Source organism: Polistes dominula, unplaced genomic scaffold, assembly GCF_049000335.1.
Source record: "Polistes dominula isolate Pdom_NZ unplaced genomic scaffold, Pdom_raw_medaka contig_28, whole genome shotgun sequence".
NCBI lineage: Eukaryota > Metazoa > Arthropoda > Insecta > Hymenoptera > Vespidae > Polistes > Polistes dominula.
In genome coordinates, this window is record NW_028300879.1 from 2,180,031 (window position 1) to 2,202,161 (window position 22,131).

Below are 22,131 nucleotides of genomic sequence, written 5' to 3' on the forward strand. Positions count from 1 at the left end.
TAACTAATTTGTTTTTTTCTAGATTCTGATAAAGTATTAAATTCTGCATAAAAAACTGAAGCACGGAATATAAGTTCAACATAAAAAAAAAAACCTGGTATATTTTCCCTGTTATTAAAGTAATAACCAACATATACGATTTTAAAGGTACACTGTATGTAAATCGATTGATTATTTTCCACACGATAATACGAGTTTCACTTCTATCGTGCACCAAGCACGTTCATTTTCTTTTTTCAAATTGAAATTATAACCAAACGTATGAGTTTCCTATCGATTTATCGGATATCATTTTTTTTCAGTCTGAACATTAACGCAATGAATGAATCATACTCTTCTTCATCTCCATTTTTTTCTTTTTCTTTTTTCGTTTTGATTATCGAAATGTCTTAAATTAATCGCACACATAATTTAATTGACCATACGATGTTGCACGAAACTCGACCATACGTTCAATCGAACGTATTCGAACTTTTAAAAAAAAAAAGAAAAGAAAGAAAATAAAAAAAAATAAAAAACATGTGTGCACATCACACAAGTCACAAGTGAAACCTTTAAATAAACAAATTTTGAGGATATAATTTATTATATAATATTATTATAATATTATGTGTACTTTTAATTTGTAATTAATTATTTAATTATCAATTTAATTATAAAAATGCGCGCCTGTTTGTATGCAACCCTCCTGACACACTTTGAAAATGTTGCTTGCGAGTACCATCTACTGGGACGGAATTTTTTTTTACAGTCAAAACTATTTATATACGTATGTATGACGGATTGCCTATCTTTCGGGCAGAAAAAAATTTCGTCCCGACAGATGACGTTCGCAAGTAACATTTTCCAAGTGTGTTTGGAGGGTTGCATTCATACAGGCGTAAATTTTTTTTTTTATAATTTCACTTTAAAAACAACAAACATACATTGGAAAGTACAGAAAATTGTACAAGAAAAATATATTCTCATTTCGTCAGCACAAATATTTTCAACGAGTTATATTACGGGTTACAGTTTCATCCAACGATATTTCTTATTGTAAAGAATAAAATATAAAAGGAAAAAAAAAAGAAAAAAAGAAAAAGAACACATACTTCTCAGTCACATACTAAAGCTTTTGTTGTCTTTTTCTAGAACTTTTGCACGGTACGAGATGTCCCGAGGACAGCGTGGAAAATGAAAATGGCGAGTGTAAATGCTCTCCATGTCCTTCACCACCAGTCTGTTCCGAACCTGGACAACGTCTCTTACAAACAAAGATCGCAATTCCTGGGACACCCGGTAGTTGCTGTTCTCATTACGAATGTCTTCCCTCAGGTATAATAGTCATGTAATAATTATAATTATTACGATAATTACTAAATTACATAGTCATTGAATTGATATCTCCTAATTGTATTTCAAAAGAAAAGATTAATCATTCATAATATAAATAATTAACAATTTCGTTATTAATGATATTAATATATAGTCATATTCAAATGTTTAATTTAGGTAATATCGATAACGTAATCTTACGTCAATTTACAATTTTTAACAAAATTAAATTTAAAACGAGCACGATATGATAAAACATTATTTGTTCTACAGGATTTCCTGTAATTCGTAGTAATACATACTAGTATGATTCTACGTGAAATACTAAGTAGAAAATATAAAATAATATATTTTCATTGAAAAAAAAGGCTTTTTTCTTTTTTTTTTTCAGAAAAATAAATTTGAAAATCTGTCGAGTACAGTACACTTAGCTGAGTTTGCAACCTTAGAAACTAAAAGCCTTGTTAGATAAACATGAGAGTAAAATCGATAGAAGGCACGTATCATGATACTGATAATATTCATAAATATATTAAGAAGCACAAAAATATTCTCCAAAAATATTCTTGTGTAAAGGTAGTGAAATCTATTGATAAATTTTCAAACTTATTTTTCTCTAAAAACACAAAGTCTTTTATAAAATAATTTTATTCTACATCTTCATAAAATTACCCCTTGCTAATTTATTACCAATTACATACTTCCACTTACAAGACACCCTATATATGCATATCTCTATTTAAATAATAAGATCCTGCTATAAATAATAATAATAATAATAATATAACTTTAAAAGTTATATAAAGTGTTCATTATTTCTGATCACAGGACATCAACAAAATGGACATCAAGAAGGACAAGATCAGCAACAAAGTTCAGAAAACGGTTGTCCAAGGGACAGTGTTCCAAGCGAAGATGATGTATGTAAATGCGTACCCATGTGTCCACCTGCGTCTTGTAAACCAGGTGAACGTGCTGTAGAAGTTAGACAAGCCGTTCCTAATACACCTGGTTTTTGTTGTCCTCTCTACAAGTGTGTACCATCAGGTAATAAAATAACAAATCTAAAAACTCAATTCTTTACTTATTACCGGTTAACACGTTTCGTGCCACATGTACCACCGGTGGTACACTTATTACACAAATTTATTTAATACGTTGAAAATCAAATGGCCTGAAAGACAAATCAAACAAAAAGGGCTTGCCACGGAACGTGTTAAACATGAAAATATAATACAACGAAAATAGAAAAACATTAAAAATCGATTTATCGTTGCAATCCTATTGACAAAAATATGGATAATTATTATTACAAAAAAAATGTCTTATTTTTTAATAGATAGATTGAAAATAAAGATGTTTTTGATGAAATAATTTTTTTAAAAGAGATAAATCGAATTTAGAATTGTTACATAGGACAAGAAAAGAATTCTATAATAAAATCAGGTTGGTCGAATTACGTGGTTCACCCTATATACACGTACAATATCGGGTCGATATCTCGAATCTCCATTTTCTCCCTCTCCCAATCACAATTCCAATCGTCGTCCACACTTCCTCTCTCTCTCTCTCTCTATCTCTCTCTCTCTCTCTATCTCTCTCTCTCTCTCTTTGTCATCCCTTTGCCCTTTACTTTCACTCCACTACACATGTACAATCAACACCAAGCAACAACTTTCTACCCTTAGAGACACACGATTCTAAGTGTTTCTTCGTGATAGCACTGAGACCACACTATTTCCATTTCTTTTTACTCGATACATCCTCCAGTGAGATAGGAAAACGTGTACGTCCTCGAATCGATTGAAAGAACAAAAAAAAAAACAAAAAAAAAAGAGAAAAAATACAAACAGAGATAGAAAAAGGAGAAAGAAGCGATTAGGATGAGTGTGATGTTTAGACTAATGGAACTACAATGAAAATAAGTATTTACGAGAAAAGATTTTGAAATTAACAATTTAAATGTGAATCACCCATTTTCTTTCTTCTTTCTTAGAAACTTCCATACTACCTGTTGAATTTTAATAAGCTTACACTTATCTCCTATCCACCTCCAACCCCCCACCCTCTTCTTCTTCTTCTTCTTAATGACATTAGGCATATTCACTTCAAAATTTCATAATCATTTAAATCTAATCGTAATTATTATACAAGATTGCATTGAAGATCCAAAATTCGTAGGAAAAGTACTTGATCGTAGATGAAACTTAACAACCTTCTGTAAATCGTTCTCTAATCCACGAGTAACGACGACATCGATGTTCCCTTTTAATCGATTACCTTTTAATTATGGTTCTAGAGTAATAGGCAAATATTGACACTTGGTAATGCTCTTAGTACAAGTGGTAATACGTTAATACTAGTTACATAAAGTGATAATTTCATATCACCCTTCCCTATAATCATATTATTTTAAAGTGCATCAAACTTTAACCCTGTTTTCCCATCTCTCATTAAACACTTTTTAACTAAAGCCAAACCCTTTTACCGGCAGATGAATTTTAATATCTTATTTTATTAATCATTTTTATACGTGTATTATAATGTATGTAACCGATGATTAATACATTACATTTTTAAACAAAATTGAATTGAAAAGATGATTCAATTTCTTCTTTCGCAATTATCGAATTTGTAATAATAAGAATTAAGACAAATTATATAATTTATATCATCAAACTAAATAAATTATAAATAATAATAAATTAATTAAATGTTTCGTTTCTTTTTCTTTTTTTCTTTCAAGTAATCGTTAAATTTATAAATGTAATAAAAATAAATTGATAGTTGTAACTTGAATCTTTGTTTTGTTTTTTTTTTTCATTTTTGTTCGTAGGATTCACAAGTTCCTTTTCTATAAAGTTTTCATTCATTTTTTTTTGGTACTTTCAATTACAAAATTTAATAAATCAATAAAAAAACAAATCTTACAGAATCCGTATACTTGGTTGAAACGGAAGAAAATGGTAATACCAGGAATTGTTTCTTCAAAAATGGATTATTCCGACGAGTTGGAGAACATTGGAAAGACGAACCCTGCGTAAATTGCACGTGCCAAGAGAATGGTCAAGTGTCTTGTATAGGAATCATGTGCAAATCTTGTGCAAACCCGATACCACCAGATCCAGGCGAATGTTGTTCTCACTGTCCACAACCAACTAGTCTAACTGATGTTGATATCGATAGCAGCAAATCGAATTGCAAAACCTCTTTGATTGATTGTAACCTCGATTGCGATCGTTACTTAACCGACGAGAATGGCTGTCAGATTTGTGAATGTTATAAACCAACAAAGGTCAGTTATTTTTTATTTTCACATGTTTTTTTTCTTTTTTATTTCTTTTCTTTTTTTTTTTGGTTTTATTTATTGAATATTCAAATAAATTTTAAAGGTGTTTTTTCGTTTAAACGTATAATGTTAATTTTAAATTCAAATAATTTTCTATTCTTTTATTATTATTTCACCGCGTGTGGTATTTAAAATTAGAATCAACTCGACAAAATCGTGAAAATAACGCATAAGAAACTTCTCGTTAGTTTGAAACAGTTTAACGAGATAAACTTTTTATTTATCAATGCATTAATTACGAATTCCATTAAGGAAAAAGTATCATACTTAATTTGTTCTATTCTCGAGAATATAATTGTATTTAAAAATACGTGTGAATTTTTTTCATTTAGACGATTTAATATATTAATATGAATAAGTTTCAAAAATTATTATTATTTTTTTTTTTTTCTATAAATATCAAAATATTATCGTCTTTATAATTTGTATCAGAGAGACAAAAAAATATCATATGATAAATGAAAAATGATAATTTTATTATTGAAATTGATGTTATATCACGAAATACAAATATTTGGACGAATTTATTTAATATCAAAATATACTTCACATGTTGTTTAATTTTCTGAAATGAAAAATGATCAAAAAATCGTATTTCATAACTAACGCACACGAAACGTTGAAAGAAAAAAAGAAAAAAAAAAATGCACAAAAAAGGAGAATTGGAAAAGCTAGTCCACCATTCAATATTCGTCACGATTGACAGTAAAAATTTACTCTCCATATCTGCATGACAAAATCACATTTCATCTGTTTGCGCTTTCAGTGTAGATATAAATATATTTTTTTAAATATATAAAATATATATATATATATTTTTTTTTTTTTGAAATAAGATATACATTATATATTATTTATAATAAAATTATATTGCATTTATATGCATATATATATATATATTAAATAAATATGTAATTTACATTGTTTTTATATCTTAAATATATTTTAATATATAAATTAATATTCATTGAAAAATACATAATTTATATATTATTATTTTATATTTTTACAAATATATTTATTTTTACACGGGTTTGACGATAGAATGAATAATTTTGTAACGTTTGATTCAACAAAATACAGATACAGTTCTGTCAAAATATAAAAGTATTATGATTAATTTAATTGAAACGAAATTTTAGAAATTCCGCATAATTTCTTTTTAAAATAAATATTATAAAAAAAAGAATTAACAAAAATATAATAATAATAATTTATTCTATCATCATTATTCTAATATTAATATTTATATTCATAAACAATAACTTTGTTTTATTATTTCATAAAAATGAAACGAAAATTGTCTTTTTCAGAACGAAATGATTCATCCAGGATCGGAGGAGGACAAACTCTGTCCAGAATTATCAAACTGCGAACTTAATTGCGATCTCGTAAAAGACGAGTTTGGATGTTCGATTTGTGCCTGTCAATCGATATCAAATTTATCGTCAACGTCAACACCACTGACTCCTTCACGAAATCAACAAAACTTGAGTTTCCCATCGACGAATCGAACATGGAACCATCCAAATATCGAGAATTTCGATAATAACGACGATAAGAAAGTTGTCTGTCCCGAAGTAAACTGTGATCTTCATTGCGAACGTGGTCTCATGATGGATGAGAACGATTGTACTTTATGCGAATGCAAACCACTTCACGAGAATTGTCCTTCATTCGTTGGATGTAAAAAGAAATGTAGATTTGGTTACAAAACCAACAAACGTGGCTGTCCGGTAACGATTTTTTTCTTTTATTTTTCGAATACTTTAGGGGAGTTTTTGTGTTGTTTTCTTTTATTAGAATGAAAAATGTTATAGAAAAAAGAAAAAAAAGGTTTATTTAAAAATCATAAAAATTAATTTAAACAATTTTATTTATTATTAATTATTTCTTTTTTGATTCCTTACTCGTTTAGTTGTTTGTTAGTATGTAATGAAAAATAAATGCTTTTTTTTTTTTCTTATAAAATTAATATTTTTATTACGAACATTTACTTTTATTAAATTATTTTTCTTAATTTAAAAATATAGTTGGCATATAAAAGAAAAGAAAAAAAAAAGAGTAAAATCGTTCATTTCTCTTAATTTTCAGATATGTCGGTGTCGGGCGAGTTGCATCAACGATGAGAATGAACCAATACAGGAAGGTGAAAGCTGGCTACGAAACGCTTGCACAACTTGCACGTGCGAAATAGGCGGGAGAGTAAATTGCAAGGAAACCGTTTGTTCGGTGGCCTGTAGCGATCCTTTACCCCCAGAACCAAACACGTGCTGCCCAGTTTGTCCAATCACGGTAAGTTAATCGATTGGATTTTTCTTTATTGTCAATTAAACACATATGTATACAAGAATGTATTTTGTTTAATCTATATAAAATGTACATCCATTAAACTGTTGAAATAATAACTTGAAATATTTCCCCCTCCCCCAACCCACTGTCTTATACTTTAAATACACCCCACTAAAGCAAATTTTATAAATTGACCAAAAAGAAAGCATTGTGTACATGGTTCAATGGTTTGTTTCACTTACAATAGCTTACAAATCACTTCAACTCTTCCCCATATCCTTAATTTCTAAACACAGCCCAATAAAGGGCATTTTATAAATTGACCAAAACCTTCTGGACATTCTATAGAATTCTCGTTATATCAACGTTAACTTTAACATATATACATTCATATTTACACGTGTATATATACATATTGTTATTAATATCAATTTATAAATACATTTTTGAATTTTGAAGGAAAATGAAGGGAATCATCAGAATAACAGAGGCTGGGGAGTGGTACCGATCACGTTGATCGTCGTCCTGGCGTTACTTTGTCTTCTGTTGATTATCCACATCGTTCGTAGCCGTTTTCGTGGTCGACTATCGCCATCAGATGCAAGCTATTCCTATCCACCGCAATATTATAAGTGCGTGCCTGCTTACGACACACCAATGCATCGAAACGAGAAGATCGTGCCACTGTAAAAGACTGTTATCAACGATGCACATACACACACACACACGCACGCATGCACATGCACACATACACACATACTCACAAATATAACTTTTTTTTATCAATGTTCCTCGTTCTATATTTCTTTTCTCGTTTCTTCGAATGAAAGAGAAAAATGAAACATTCACACGAGGATCATTGAATGTGATGATTGTCGGGATAAAATTATTAAGAAAAAACAAAAAACAAAAAAAAAGAACAAAAAATAAAAATTCAAAAAGAAAGAAAGAAAGAAAAAGTAGACAAACTAATCCGGTAATTTTTCTCGATTAAACATTTTATCGAAGAAAATCGATATACATATATATATATATATATATATATATATATGCCGGAGTTTGAGAAAATAAATAGGACCCTTTGCGAGTAGATTCAGTATTATTCATAAGTGATGAATCAAACGTGTTTATGAGGGAGATCAAGGAAAATAAAGAAACGAACAAGAGTAATTTATAAAATTGGGGTTAGAACTAAATAAAAATAATAATAATAATAATAATAATAATAATAAGGAACGTATTATTCGACGATAACCATTTCGAATGAATACCATTTGTTCGAAAAACCCCTTGAAATCTTGTTAAGATAAATGAAGATGAAGACAAGACGAAGATCAAGATGAAGAAAAACTATTAATATACGGTAACATTTAATCTGTAAATTATATGTAACGAAAAAAAAAATGACAAAAAAAATGAAAAAAAAACACGACCTTAGAATAAAACCGTCATTATAAGTGTGCTAACTAGCGTTAACTTACCTAGCTCCTAACTTATATGCATACACGTATACATACTATATACAGGTTGTCAAAGGTTTTTCTGTACATACGTTGAAAGCTTATTTTATGTACAAAAATATGAAGAAGAAAAAATTTTATATAAATATATGTCATTTAAAGCTTTATTCAATATTTATAATATAAATGGTAAAAGTGTGTAAATGTGCTGTTTAAAATATTTCTCGTCTACGTGACCATAAGTTTGATTGTAATATGTTGTTTATAACATGATGAATCCTTTTTTTATATTTTTCATTAAATTTCTGCAATTGCATGTTTAATTCGTTTTATCATAAAATCAAGCGTAACTATCTCAGTTGCATAAACTTCTACTACTGAATTATTGTTCAGATAAAAATAAAATTGAATCACTTGAAAATAATAAACAACCTAAATCAAATCGCTAAATATCATTTTTTTTAATAACATATTTAAACAATTTTACAATTTATATTATACAGCTTTAAATTATACAAAATTTATATTATACAACTTTTTAATATAGCTTTAAATGACATATATTTACATATATATATATAACACATTTTTTTTTCTTACTTTTATGCATAGAATTCGCTGACAAAGTTTATATAGAAAAATATTTGACAACCTGTATATATATATATACAGGTTGAATCAGAATTAATCAGATACGTGAATATCATTGTTGAATTTAAAGTTACAATGTAAATTATTAAATAATTACATTTTGTGGTACATTGTTAAAGTGTCAGTTATAATTCTGTATAAAAAAAAAATAGAATGCAATTCCATTTAAAAAGAAAAAAACATTAGTGACTTAAAAAAAAAATTTTTTAAATAATTATTACATGAAAAAACATTAAGAACCATTTCAATTCTGATGTAGATTTTGTGATTTTAAATCCAACGAAGATATTCATGTATCTGATTAATTCTAACTCACCCTGTATATATATATATATATATATAATGTTTATGTAAAAGGAGAATACAGAAAGAAAAAGAAAAGGAAAGAAAAAAAGAGACATGTCTTCATCGTAGTATTAGTTTCCTTGATCTCTCTGGGTCAAAACACGGATTGATTTCATTAGTAGTATAATTAATATTCGAAAAGTAAATTAATTTGCAAAAGATTAGATATTTTTGATTTTTTTTTTCTTCATATTTTTTCCTTTTCTATTGATTTTGAAAATTAATGTGATAAAATATAAACAAAAAGAAATTTTCTATCGTGTCTTAGTTTTGTATAAACTACTCTTACGTTAATGAAAATCATTTCATTGTGAAATATTGTTTTTCAACAAAATAATAATATATAATAATATCAATTTTTTCTTTTTTCTTACTTTATCCTTGAATTTCATTTTCATCATTTTTTTTTCTTTTTTTTTTTTTTGTTTTGTTATATTTTCCTTTTAATAATCTTAAAAATCGTTCATTAATTATTATTTTCGAATGCCTCGCGTCGTTCGACGACGAACGTTATCGTATATATAAAAGGAAAACGAAAAAAGAAGAAAAAAGAAAAAAAGAGATCGAAATTATTATTCAAGAGGAAGATCAGACTAAAAATCGAAATACGAAATGAAAAAAAGTATTAAATTGTATCCGAGGTCCAATGAAAGAACTTAAAAATGTCGCGTCGATATTCGTATAAAGAATATATATAAGTATATACATATATAGATACGTATATATATATATATATATATTAGGTGTTAAACTCAATTCTTACAATTTTTCCTTATCTTTCATATGTGATAACTATTTCCTTTTCTTATAAAATTTTTGTTTCAAAAATAATTATTTAAAATTTATATATTTTATATTTATAAATTATTATAAAATAATAATTAAAAATGTTAAAATAACCTTTAAAGTAACATTCAACATTTTCGACAATTTTAAAAACGTTTGAACTGAATTTTCATCGAACAATTTTTGCAACTAAAAATCTTCAAATTCAAATTTTCTCAACTATTCGGAATTTTCTTTGGTTTTATTGTCAGATCAAAATAATCATTTTGAAAAAAAAAACAAAATACAAAATTCTACATGTTATTTTCAACATAATTTTATCACATACACTTATGTGATTAGAGTAATAAACGTATAATTTTATCTGTAGTTTTCTTAAATGTCGAAGAGTATGAAATGAAGAAGAGAACATGTCACATGAACAGCTTATATAAGCGGTTCATTTTAAATCGATTTATAAATCTCTTTGGCATCAAAATATCTAACCTGTGAAGTCTAAATCCCTTTCAGTATCATTTAAGCTGTAAAAGACATGCGACCTTACCGTTCAAATTTGCCAACGTTGGAAACTTTAATCTCTAGTAATGAATGGCAGGAATTAAGTTTACCACGTAAATATATATATATATATATATATATATATATATATATAATGTTTATGTTTAGGCAAAAATCATTAACTATCATTTACTGTTAATCTCATTTTGTGCTCGTTAAAATAAATTTTTAATAAAAAAAAAAATTAGATTTGTGGAAATTAATGTATGCTTCTTGTTAATGCTTTCACACACTACTATTGATGCTTTTTATGATGTAATTGCTATTGAATCTAAAAAAAAAAAAAGAAGAATAATCTAATTAATAAGCAATGTATGTCATTTTGGGTCACAAGTTTAGTTAATGATTTTTGGTTGAACACAAACGTTATATACACATATTATATATGTATATATATATATACTTATATATAATCAAGAAAATCTTAGGTTAATCCATTCGTAACTGTGTTATTAGATCGTTCCTATATATATTCCACATTTATTAATATAAACTTTATATATATACAATATTATATATATTATATATTATATATTATATATCGCTCCCTTCACTCTCTTGGCCAATTGGCGAGATACATTTAAGTGTGGGATTCTCTTAAAAAAAAAAAAAAAAAAATAAAAAAATAAAGGTTGAAAGCGACAAAAATGTATATACGATACCTTAATTTAAAAAAGCCCCCCCCAAAAAAAGGGAAAAAATAGAGAGAAAAATAGAGAGAGAGAGAGAGAGAGAGAGAGAAAATACTTGGTAAAAAACGTTCGGATTTGTGCTGATTCCTTTGTTTTTTTTTTTTTTTTTTTTTTTTTTTTTATTGCAAAATGAATACGTAATGTGCAAAATAAAAAAATAAAAATATTCGTCGTAATATGTATTGAAAGAGTAAATCTCACATGAAACTCGTCTCAAACGAATTGAATGAGCCAATTTTTTGGTTTATAAGACCGAGAGAGAACACAAAATTATTGCTCTGTATATATGTGCTGACTATTCATTCTTTTTATTTGATTATTTTTTTTTTTTTTTAATTTTTTCTTTATCAATCATTTTCTTAACGATCTGGACCGGCTGAAATTCGATCGTTTTTAAAATATTACGAGTGTTCTCTCGAATACTTTTATACATATATACGTGTACACATGTAACTTTGTGAATTTCATTCGAAATTTGATTCCAAAAAAAAAAATATAAAAAAAATAAAAAAGATAGGGGAAAATAATAGAAGCCGAAAAGAAAAGAAAAATAATTACAAGGAAAGAAAAAACAAACCCATTTCCGCTTGAATGAAAAAAAAAAATAAAAAATACAAACGATACGGAAGTGTTAGTAGGCGCAACTGTATAAAATATGAAAAAGCAAAAGAAAAAAAAGACGAGAAAATCTAATCGACAAGTATGAAATCTGAAAGGAAAAAATTCTATACGTTGAATAAATAAATAAACAAATAAACCAATAAACAAAAAGAATTAAGTGTGTTTTCAAGTCGACGACGCGAAATGAGATAATACAAAAATTGTTTGGTCGAAATTTTGTCGTTGCAAATGAGAATTCGCACATATCCATGTACTTACAACCAACACACTCACACGTAAATCGTATTATCTGCCATAAATTAACACATACATATATTTTTTCAATGTGACACGTCTCTTATATATGTATACATATACATATATAATTAAATACATCGTATTATCACTTACAATTAGTAGATATCGTCGTATAATGCGCGTGCTAGATTTATTTATATAATAATGATTATATATAAGAGTGCATATATATATATATATACCACATATATATTATATTGTCAATAAACAACAAACGGCTGTTTCGTACATATACATGTACACCTTGGAGACAATATACATATCCATATCCATGCATATACATACATATATTATATAAATGATATTTCAAATTATTCATAATAAAAAAACACTATGACTTACTAGTTACTTTCGATAAATTCAAAAATATATATATATATATATATATATAAGTATATATACAAGGAAAAATTTCACACAATATATGGGCATAACTTGAGGAACAATTTCAATATAATAAAATAAGAAAAAAAAAAAGTTCACACACATAATCATGTACCCACATATTTGGAAACATCCTGTATATATAATGCAACAAACAAAAATATTGATTTTCACAATCGTGAATTAATTTAATAAAATTCAATTAATGCCGACATTTATCTTGCCAAATAAAATGATCTAAAATATAATCAGTGATTTCCAAACTTTTATCTGTTCTTTTGCTAAATTCAGGTTTTTTTTTTTCAAAACACCACCAAATATCAAAATTTAAACAAGTTCATCTTACACACACACAAAAAATTAACATTTTTTTGTTAGTAAATAATTAACTAAGAATAAATAAAACACATTTTACTTTTAGTAGCTTTTACAAACAGTTTATACTAACTGTAAATGAAGAAATATAATTATGAAAAATTTTGTAATATTTCTCGGGTCCCATCCTATGAGAAAGCTGCGACTCCCCAGGGTGTAATATTGGAAATCATTGATATATAAAAATATAACAAATTACACATAATAAAAAAAAAACACATTTTTCAACGATCATTTTATTCATACAATTTTTCGTTAGTTTAAAATAAAATAATATTTACTTTTAATTTTTTTCTATTTTTTTGTTTTTTGTTTTTTCATAACAACATAACGTCGAATTATCGAAAGTGATTTCAAAAAAAATATGACGATTTTGACATTGACTACCCTTCCAGCGTAATACTATTCATACGTATGAATATGCATGTATATATGCATATACATATATATATAATATATCAATATATATGTATATGCATTTAAATATCGACACACACGGCATACAATGGCGACGTGTACGTTCCAAAAAGAAAAAAAACAAAAAAATTCTTTCGTTAGTATACATTACGAGGAGATATATATACATATATATATAATACAATAACGATAAATAATAAGAAATAAATTCATAAATAAGTTCAAAACACAAATTCGCTTTCCTTGCTCGACAATTTTACAGTAAATGAATAAATGTCATTTTAACGCATTCGTCGTACTCGAACTATCTTTTTGTCATTTTTTCAAAGAAATAATCAGCTTGCATTCAAACAGAAATGGGGAAACAAATGAAATATTTCATAAACATTCGCTAATTTACAAAAAATGATAAAGCCATTCGTATCACAAAGATTTACGGATTAAAAAAATAAAACTATCATATATATATATATATAGAAAAATATGTAAGAGAGAGAGAGAGAGAGAGTGAGAGAGAAATGGGGATGATTATCTAATAGATTATTCTAAGGAACAGAGAAAGAGAGTTAATGTCTGAAAGAGGTTGTAAGTTGTTGCATGATGATGATGATGATAATGATAATTGATAATGATGATAACTGATAAATGAATATAGTCTTATGCTTACATATATGCTCTTTGTACAGTTTCACTGTAACTAAAATCATATCAGTGTAACCTAGAGGAGTAATTTAATATATATATTCGTATATTATGTAAATATGCATACGTAGTACGTGTATTAGCATGCGTGCGTGCGTGCTAGCGTGCGTGCGTATGCATATATATGTATATATACACACGAACACACGCGATACACATATGTAAAACACGCATACATATTAAATACGTACATACGTCATGTTCAAAGATAGCTCTTGTATGTTAAATAAAAGAAAAGTAAATAAAATTGTTGATACGTGATATTGTAATCCGATGTATGATAAAACCCCCCTTACATAACACTTGTGCACTCTCTTAACTTTTACATTGAAAAAAAAATAATAATAATTAAATTCAATAAACAAGAAATGAAAATAATAATAATAATTATTATTATTATTATTATAAAAAGGAAATAAATATTAAAAAAATAACTTCGATATCTCAGATCAGAAGCAAAAGTCTCAAACACCTTGAAAACCAAAGACACTTAACTTCAAACATTTCCAATTAAGCTTATTTACTGATAATTAGCAAAGTTTAACTGCGTACCAGATCTCTTTTCTAATTTTCTTAACTAACTCATGGATACATCGTAACTTCTTAACGTCCCTTCGAAACTATCTTTCTATCGCGTTTGCTAACTCACTTTAATGAGACATTAATACTGCCAATTTTATCTCGAAGCTTGAGAAAACCTCAAAGTTTCTTCAAATGTAAGACAAATACTGTAATGTAAAGTTTTTAATTGTTTGTCAAAAGATACTACTAGGATGTGAACAAATTTTATAATTTATCGTCTTATTGTTAAGAAGTAAAAAAAAAATTCAATATTTACTCGCGCGTGTATAAAATTATTATATAAAATGTTTCTAATTAATTTTGCAATTTACATTACTTCGAGTCAACGTTAATTTCTCTTTTTAAACTAATACAAAAATTTAAACTAATTTAAACTAATTTTTTTTTTTAATCGGATAGTCACTTTAGAACATAATATCTGATGGTGTATATTATGATTTTGATAAAAATATTTAATTAAATTCATATTTATCGTTTTAATATAATTATTTTTTTTTTTTAAATTATTCTCAGCAAACTTTGGTCTAATTTTATTTATTATTGTACACATATTAATGTACACATATAATATATTTTAAAACCAATTATTTAAAGCTATTTATTACCAATCCTACCTAGTTTTATATTGGCCAATAATAATTCTTATGGGAATTCTTGATCGATTTGCATAAAAAAAATTCTTCTTAATAATTTTATTATCTTTATAGATAAACGCGAAATATTTACATCAATTGCTAAAGACAAATATCTACCATTGCCGACAGAATTTTGTAGATAAAATAGATATCTATGAAAATAATCTGTGTTATCTTCAAAAAAGTTACTCGAATTTAAAAAGGAATTCACACGAAAGCTATTGTGTGATTTGTGTGTGTGTTACGTTTTTCTTCTACATACTCGATCTCACCACTACTAAAACGCGAGCGAAACACGTAATACAAAAAATAAAAGTGCATTCATTCATTAATTTGCATTGTTAATTAAATGAATTTAATCGTTTGAGACAAGAAGACCTATCCTGAACTAATAAAATATACATATAATGAAATATACAGTTTCATGAGCAATTTGAAAAAAGAAATAATCCTTTTTTGGAATAAACTCATGTGCTCCTCGTCAATAATATTTTTTCGGTAAAAATAACAACCAGTAGCTCGTGCCGATTTGAACCTTTCATCCTCAGCATGATTGACCACTGGAGGGACTTAAAATTTTTGACTTACTCGTTACCAATGTTATATAACATAGATGTGACATTTTATTAAAATAAAATGTCATATGTATGATATAGGAACAATTGGCATTAGAAGTTCTGCGATGGCTCCAAAACACTCCTACTTCGTAGAAAATGGTCCCAGCTGCATCCCTCGTCCACCAGGTCCATCGGAGAAATCCTTGATGCACTTTCTTTTGCACTCACTCACTCACTCACTCACTTGTGTGACTCTAATAACGCGATAAACGATTATAAGTCGCGATACCGAAATTTTTCTTATACGGCGAACAACACTGATTCTACATACGCGTATAATTTGAATTTAATTTACGCCCGCCCGATCACTGACTCTATTTCGCGATCAAAAATTTGACTTTTAATTAATCGAACAAACACTGACTCTATAAACTACTTTACAAACTGCATTGCACGCAGTCAAATGCAAACACACACGATTGCAATGATATTCTGAAACAGACAAATGATAAAGAACAATTAATAATCATAGTCGTAATAAAAAAAAAAAAAAAAAAAAACCATTGAAATTATAATAGAAATGATTGATAGAAAAATTATACTTACTTGCAATCGTCAGTGATGAATGCCCGATGGGTCTCCTACCCTTTAAGATGACGATGACCAGTAGACGGTTCAAACGAGAACGAGAAACTTATGTGTTTCTTATTGCGACCACGGCACTGACTCTACTTCACGATTAAAAATTTGATTTTAATTATTCGAACAAACACTGATTCTATATGTTGTTTAAAAATTGCATTGCACGCGGTCAAATGCTAGAACAACAAATTTCACTCCCGGTCATTTCACTGACTCTACCTTCGCGAACAGTTTGTACGACTGTTATAAATTAAAAAAAAAACTATAACTTTATCAATCATCAACTTTATCAATAGTCAATTTACTATGTCAATTTCAAAAATAACGCGTACGCTAAACACGACGAAATTTAAATTAACGAACGAACGAACGAGTGCATTTCTAATCCGTGATCTTAAAATTATATAATATAAACGAACAAACATTTCCGTACATTGCTTCGAGCACGATTGCAATCTATAACAGAAATCAAAAACAATACTATTAATATCATTAATATTACTGAAAACCATGACAATTTTGTACAATTATTGAATACAAAAAATATACTCACTTCGAATATGCATCGATGAATGCACGATAGGTCTCCTACCTTTAGGATGACGATGAGCACACGTTTAAACCAAATAAAAGAAACTTGCGAAGTTTCTTTACCCGAAAAAAAACGAATCTTTAACATGCGACGATCAACACTGAATCTACTTGTCAACATTTTTATATTTTAATTTAACACGATGCAACACACGAATACCTCATTGCCTACACGCACGATTGCAATGATTTTCTGAAACAGAAAAAGAAAAATGACAAATAAGATCATTGTTGTAATATAAATCTATTGACATTATCATAGAAATGTTTGATAGTAAAATATACTTACTTTTAGTCTTCGTTGATGACTGCAGGATGGGTATCCTACCCTTAGGATGACGATGTATAAAATAAAATAAAATTAAATAAAAAATTTGACACATTAAACAACACATTTTTGATAAAATATTCAATGATAAATAAGACAAAAAATAATCTCTAAGAATTGACATAATTAAAAGTTAAAGATATTAAATATTTATGAAATTTATCAAAGTATGCAACTATATTTGTTTATTTAATTACATACCAAGTATCTAATATTAATAATAATTATTCATGAAAAATCTTCATAAAGTTGTCTAAATGAAACAGTAATTGTATCAGCAAATTCAATAAAAAGTAACATTAAAAAAATGAACTAGTTTTAATACTATTCTATGCAATGAAAATCGTTTTCAAGTATTAAAATTAAAACGATAACGTTAGAAATGAAATTATTAAATAATTTAATACTCCTCATTTTCGTTGATGTTGTCTCATAGAAGGATAGAAGACAAATACGAGGTACGTTACTACGTAACCTTGGTAGAGGAGGTCTTGGGAGTGTCGAACGTTCGGCTATTATACCTATGTTTTCGGCTGTTTACGTTTTGTCGTCGACCCGAGAAATATCTGGAAATATAAATACACATTTATAATAGCTTATATGTCGAGTGTATTGTTTTCTTATTCTTTCTCTCTCTCTCACACACACTCTTTCTCACTCACTCTCACTCTCTCTCACTCTTCCTGTAGTATTTCTATATGCCAGATATACTTAATGTAATAAAAAGACCTCAATATATATATATATATATATATATATATATATATATATATATTAATAAAAGTATAATATACCTTATATATATATTAATAAAAATATAATATACCTTCTATATATTAATAAAAATATAATAATACAAGGAAAATACGAAACATCTAGGATATTTAAAATATACGTAGAACGAACCTTGGAAATATAGAAAAGAAAATGTAACTAATAGATATCAAGATTACAAATTTAGGTATAGAGAAGAAAGGAAGCAGGAGCATGTACTTAAATCTATTATAAAAAAAATATACTACTATTTAGAAAAAAATAAAAATGCTATTCAAGGACAATTAAGGATTGTTCGAATAGACCAATAAACCAATAGACCATTTTCGAAAAAAAATGAATAGATTTCAAAATGAGGGGGACGGAAAGAGAAAGTTTTATGAACAATAAATAAAATCAGGAAAATAGCCGTGAAGGTCCTCCTTTGTCATTTTATTGATTTTATTAAATTTTCAACATTTGTACCTTTCTTTTTTACGAATTTCTTTTCATTTAAATTGAAATTAATATATAACTTGACATATTTTAAAAACCCATAAATCTGTTCTTTCTTTTTAACCTTATAAATGTACAAACGGTGAATGTAACAACACGTTTTATAACCATTGTAGGGGAATTAATGCAACTAAAATGTTATTACAATACAACCATAAATCTCGCTTGAACAATACATCAAAAAACACTAACATCTGTATATTTTTTTTTTCCATTATTATCTTTAAGAAATTTTTTATCTATTTGATCAAATAGATCACGTTGTTGTGGACAAACAATGACACACGACATACTTGATGTTAGATCGTACAGGAAGGCCGTTTGTGACTCGAATCATTTTTTCATTATTACTAGAATAAAAGAACATCTCTCCGTAAATAAAACTAATGGCCAACGAACAAGTAATAAACGAATAAACGAATAAACGAATAAACGAACAAAGAATTACCTTGGGAGAAAACGGAACAAAGTAGCAAACGAACTCGTGTCCAAAAATGAAAATTGAAACGAAGCGGGGGGTACTTCGAATAAAAAAAAGGAAAACATAGCGGGATAGTTAAATCATTGAAAGCCACCGTTGGTTTTTGTAAAAGACACAAAAACAACCTGTGGTATAACGAAGAATGAGAGAAAGTTGTCAAAGTTCGAAATGAAGCGTGTATTACGTTGCTGACCTAAAACACGGATTAATTTCGAAGTATTAAGCAAATAACGCGTAATTTGATTAAAAACAAGAAGTGACAATTGCTTAAACAAAAAATAGATAAAATAGATAAAAATTGCCAAAACAGTAACGTCCGTGGTATGTACTTGGGGATGAGTATGCATCGAAGATTAAAACAAGGGGGACGCACTGTGAATCTTTTTTGTTCAATTAATTCAATAAAATAATTACATTAGAATAGAAGAAATAATAAAATCAAAACGTTATAATATTAATTTTTCTTTATAAGAATTATTATTACCGTTTCACACATGCTCGACATAAAAAAAAAGAAATATAAACAACTTTCTAATGAAAGTTTTGTTATAGCAAAACAACAGCTCAGTCTACAAGTAAATTTCGAAGAGGAAGTTACTCCGAAAATATATTTCGTACTTTTAAATAATAATCGATACTTCTATCGATTAATTAACAATTATTTTAATATCCTAATACACTCTACTTATATTACAGCATAATTTAACACTCGAAGTCATCACTGCTCATGAACAATAAATTCATTACATTAGAATAAATAAAATAGTAAGATCTGAACGTTATAATATTAATTTTTCTTTATTAGAATTATTATTACCGCTGCACACATGCGTAATGTTCCGAAAGTCATATAAACAAGATTAAATAAAAGGAACTTGCATAAAGGGCAACGGACAGTCCGAAGGTGAATTTCGAAGAGGACGGTACTCCGAAAATATATTTTGTACTTTTAAACAATAATCGATACTTCTATTGATTAATTACCAATTATTTTAATATCCTAATACACTCTACTTATATTACAGCATAATTTAACACTCGAAATCATCACTGCTCGTGACCAATAAATTCATTACATTAGAATAAATAAAATAGTAAGATCTGAACGTTATAATATTAATTATTCTTTATTAGAATTATTATTACCGCTGCACACATGCGTAATGTTCCGAAAGTCATATAAACAAGATTAAATAAAAGGAACTTGCACAGAGGGCAACGGCCAGTCCGAAGGTGAATTTCGAAGAGGACGGTACTCCGATCATATAATTCGAACTTTTAGACAACATTAGACACTTCTATCGATTAATTAACAATTTTTTTATTATTCTAATACATTCTTCTTATATTACATATTAATTTAATTCTCGTAGTCATCACTGCGCATGTGTGATAAAATAATTACATTAAAATGGAAAAAATACTAAAATTATAACGTTTTTATCTTAATTTCTATTTATTACAAATAATATACCAGATATACACATGCGTAGTGTTCGGAAAGTATGATATATATACAAAATTTCCGAAGTTTTTCAAAAGTTGAAATATATATTATATTTTATAAAACTAATGTATATATTTAAAAAATTTTTAAATAAAAAAGAATTAAGAATAATTGAAATATCAGGCATTAATCACATATAGCATTAAATGTAACGATCATTTGTATTGTTTTTTTTTTTATTTTTACATATTTTTTTTTTTTAATTCTGACTTTTTTTTTAGTTTTTATGAAGCTTGTAATGGTGGTGTCGGCAAACCATTGTCCTTTCCGTAGAGTGGTAGGGATGACCACTCCCTGCAAAGTATGGTCTGAGGGGCGTTCCTATAGACCGAAAAAACAAGTTTTCTTTTGACCAGAGAAATATAAAACCAATAACATTTCAGCATCTTGGAAAGTGGTCCTTATAGCTCGATAGTTTTTGAACCTTTCCTCATAAGTAGTTCTAACTTCTTAGGAATTAGTTTAGTTGAGTTTCTGTATTTCGTGTAGTAAAGCTTAGTATTACCTTTTCGAAATTTATAAAGAAAAAAATGTCGAGCAAAGACAATGGAAAAAAGAGTAGCAGGAAAACCATCAAAAAGAACAATCCTGACCCGCCAATTAAAATACAGCCTTTGGCTGTAAAAAAAGAAGTAATCGAACTCACTGTATCGTCAAATGATGTGGACCTTTTATTGGACATTTTAGAAGTAAAAACTAAAAGAAAAATAAGTTGCGATTTAAAACCAATAATAGTCAATTTACCCGGCGAGGTGAAATTGCATGCAGCACCAAAAATATCGGAGGAATCCGATGAAGACGATATATAATTACCTAACATAATGGCAACTTTATTTTCTGCTAATGAAAATTAAGGTATGTAGATATAAATTTCTTATTGATTTAATTTGACATATTTTTTCTTTCTGATTTCGGTTTTTTTTTTTTTTTGAATTATTCATCCTTTCGATTTAAAAAAAGAAAAAAAAAAAAAAAAAACTTTGATTGTAATTATAAAAACGTACGCGTGTAAAAATATACACAAGTTAAATATTGATAGTATACAATAATATTTTAATGAAGACTTTTAATTTTGATCAATTTTCCTTTAAATTACTTTTTATTGTTGAAAATCAAATAAATATTGCGAATAAAAAATATACATCGGAGTTTTCTATTGGCTTGATAAGTGATAAATTGGAAATGTTCGGAAGGAAAAGGAATATTAATGAAATAATATATTTTCTCTTTGAATTATACTTTTCTAATGAAAAATGAATATTTCGAAATAAATATCTAGAAATTCGATAAGAA

General features: G+C 27.3%; 1 protein-coding gene across 9 annotated transcripts in view; it reads left to right on the forward strand.

Annotated features, from left to right (window-relative positions):
* cmpy (crimpy) overlaps positions 1–14,507 on the forward strand; it is a 327,230-nt gene extending 312,723 nt beyond the window's left edge. For all 9 annotated transcript variants that reach the window (XM_089173094.1, XM_089173081.1, XM_015318536.2 and 6 more), the window contains 6 exons: positions 1,135–1,317; positions 2,146–2,364; positions 4,251–4,612; positions 5,980–6,402; positions 6,761–6,961; positions 7,418–14,507. In XM_089173094.1, coding sequence (XP_089029220.1) covers positions 1,135–1,317; positions 2,146–2,364; positions 4,251–4,612; positions 5,980–6,402; positions 6,761–6,961; positions 7,418–7,648 — 1,619 coding nt within the window. In that variant the 3' untranslated portion in view covers positions 7,649–14,507. The remainder of the gene's footprint in view (positions 1–1,134; positions 1,318–2,145; positions 2,365–4,250; positions 4,613–5,979; positions 6,403–6,760; positions 6,962–7,417) is intronic.
* The last annotated feature ends 7,624 nt before the right edge of the window (positions 14,508–22,131 follow it).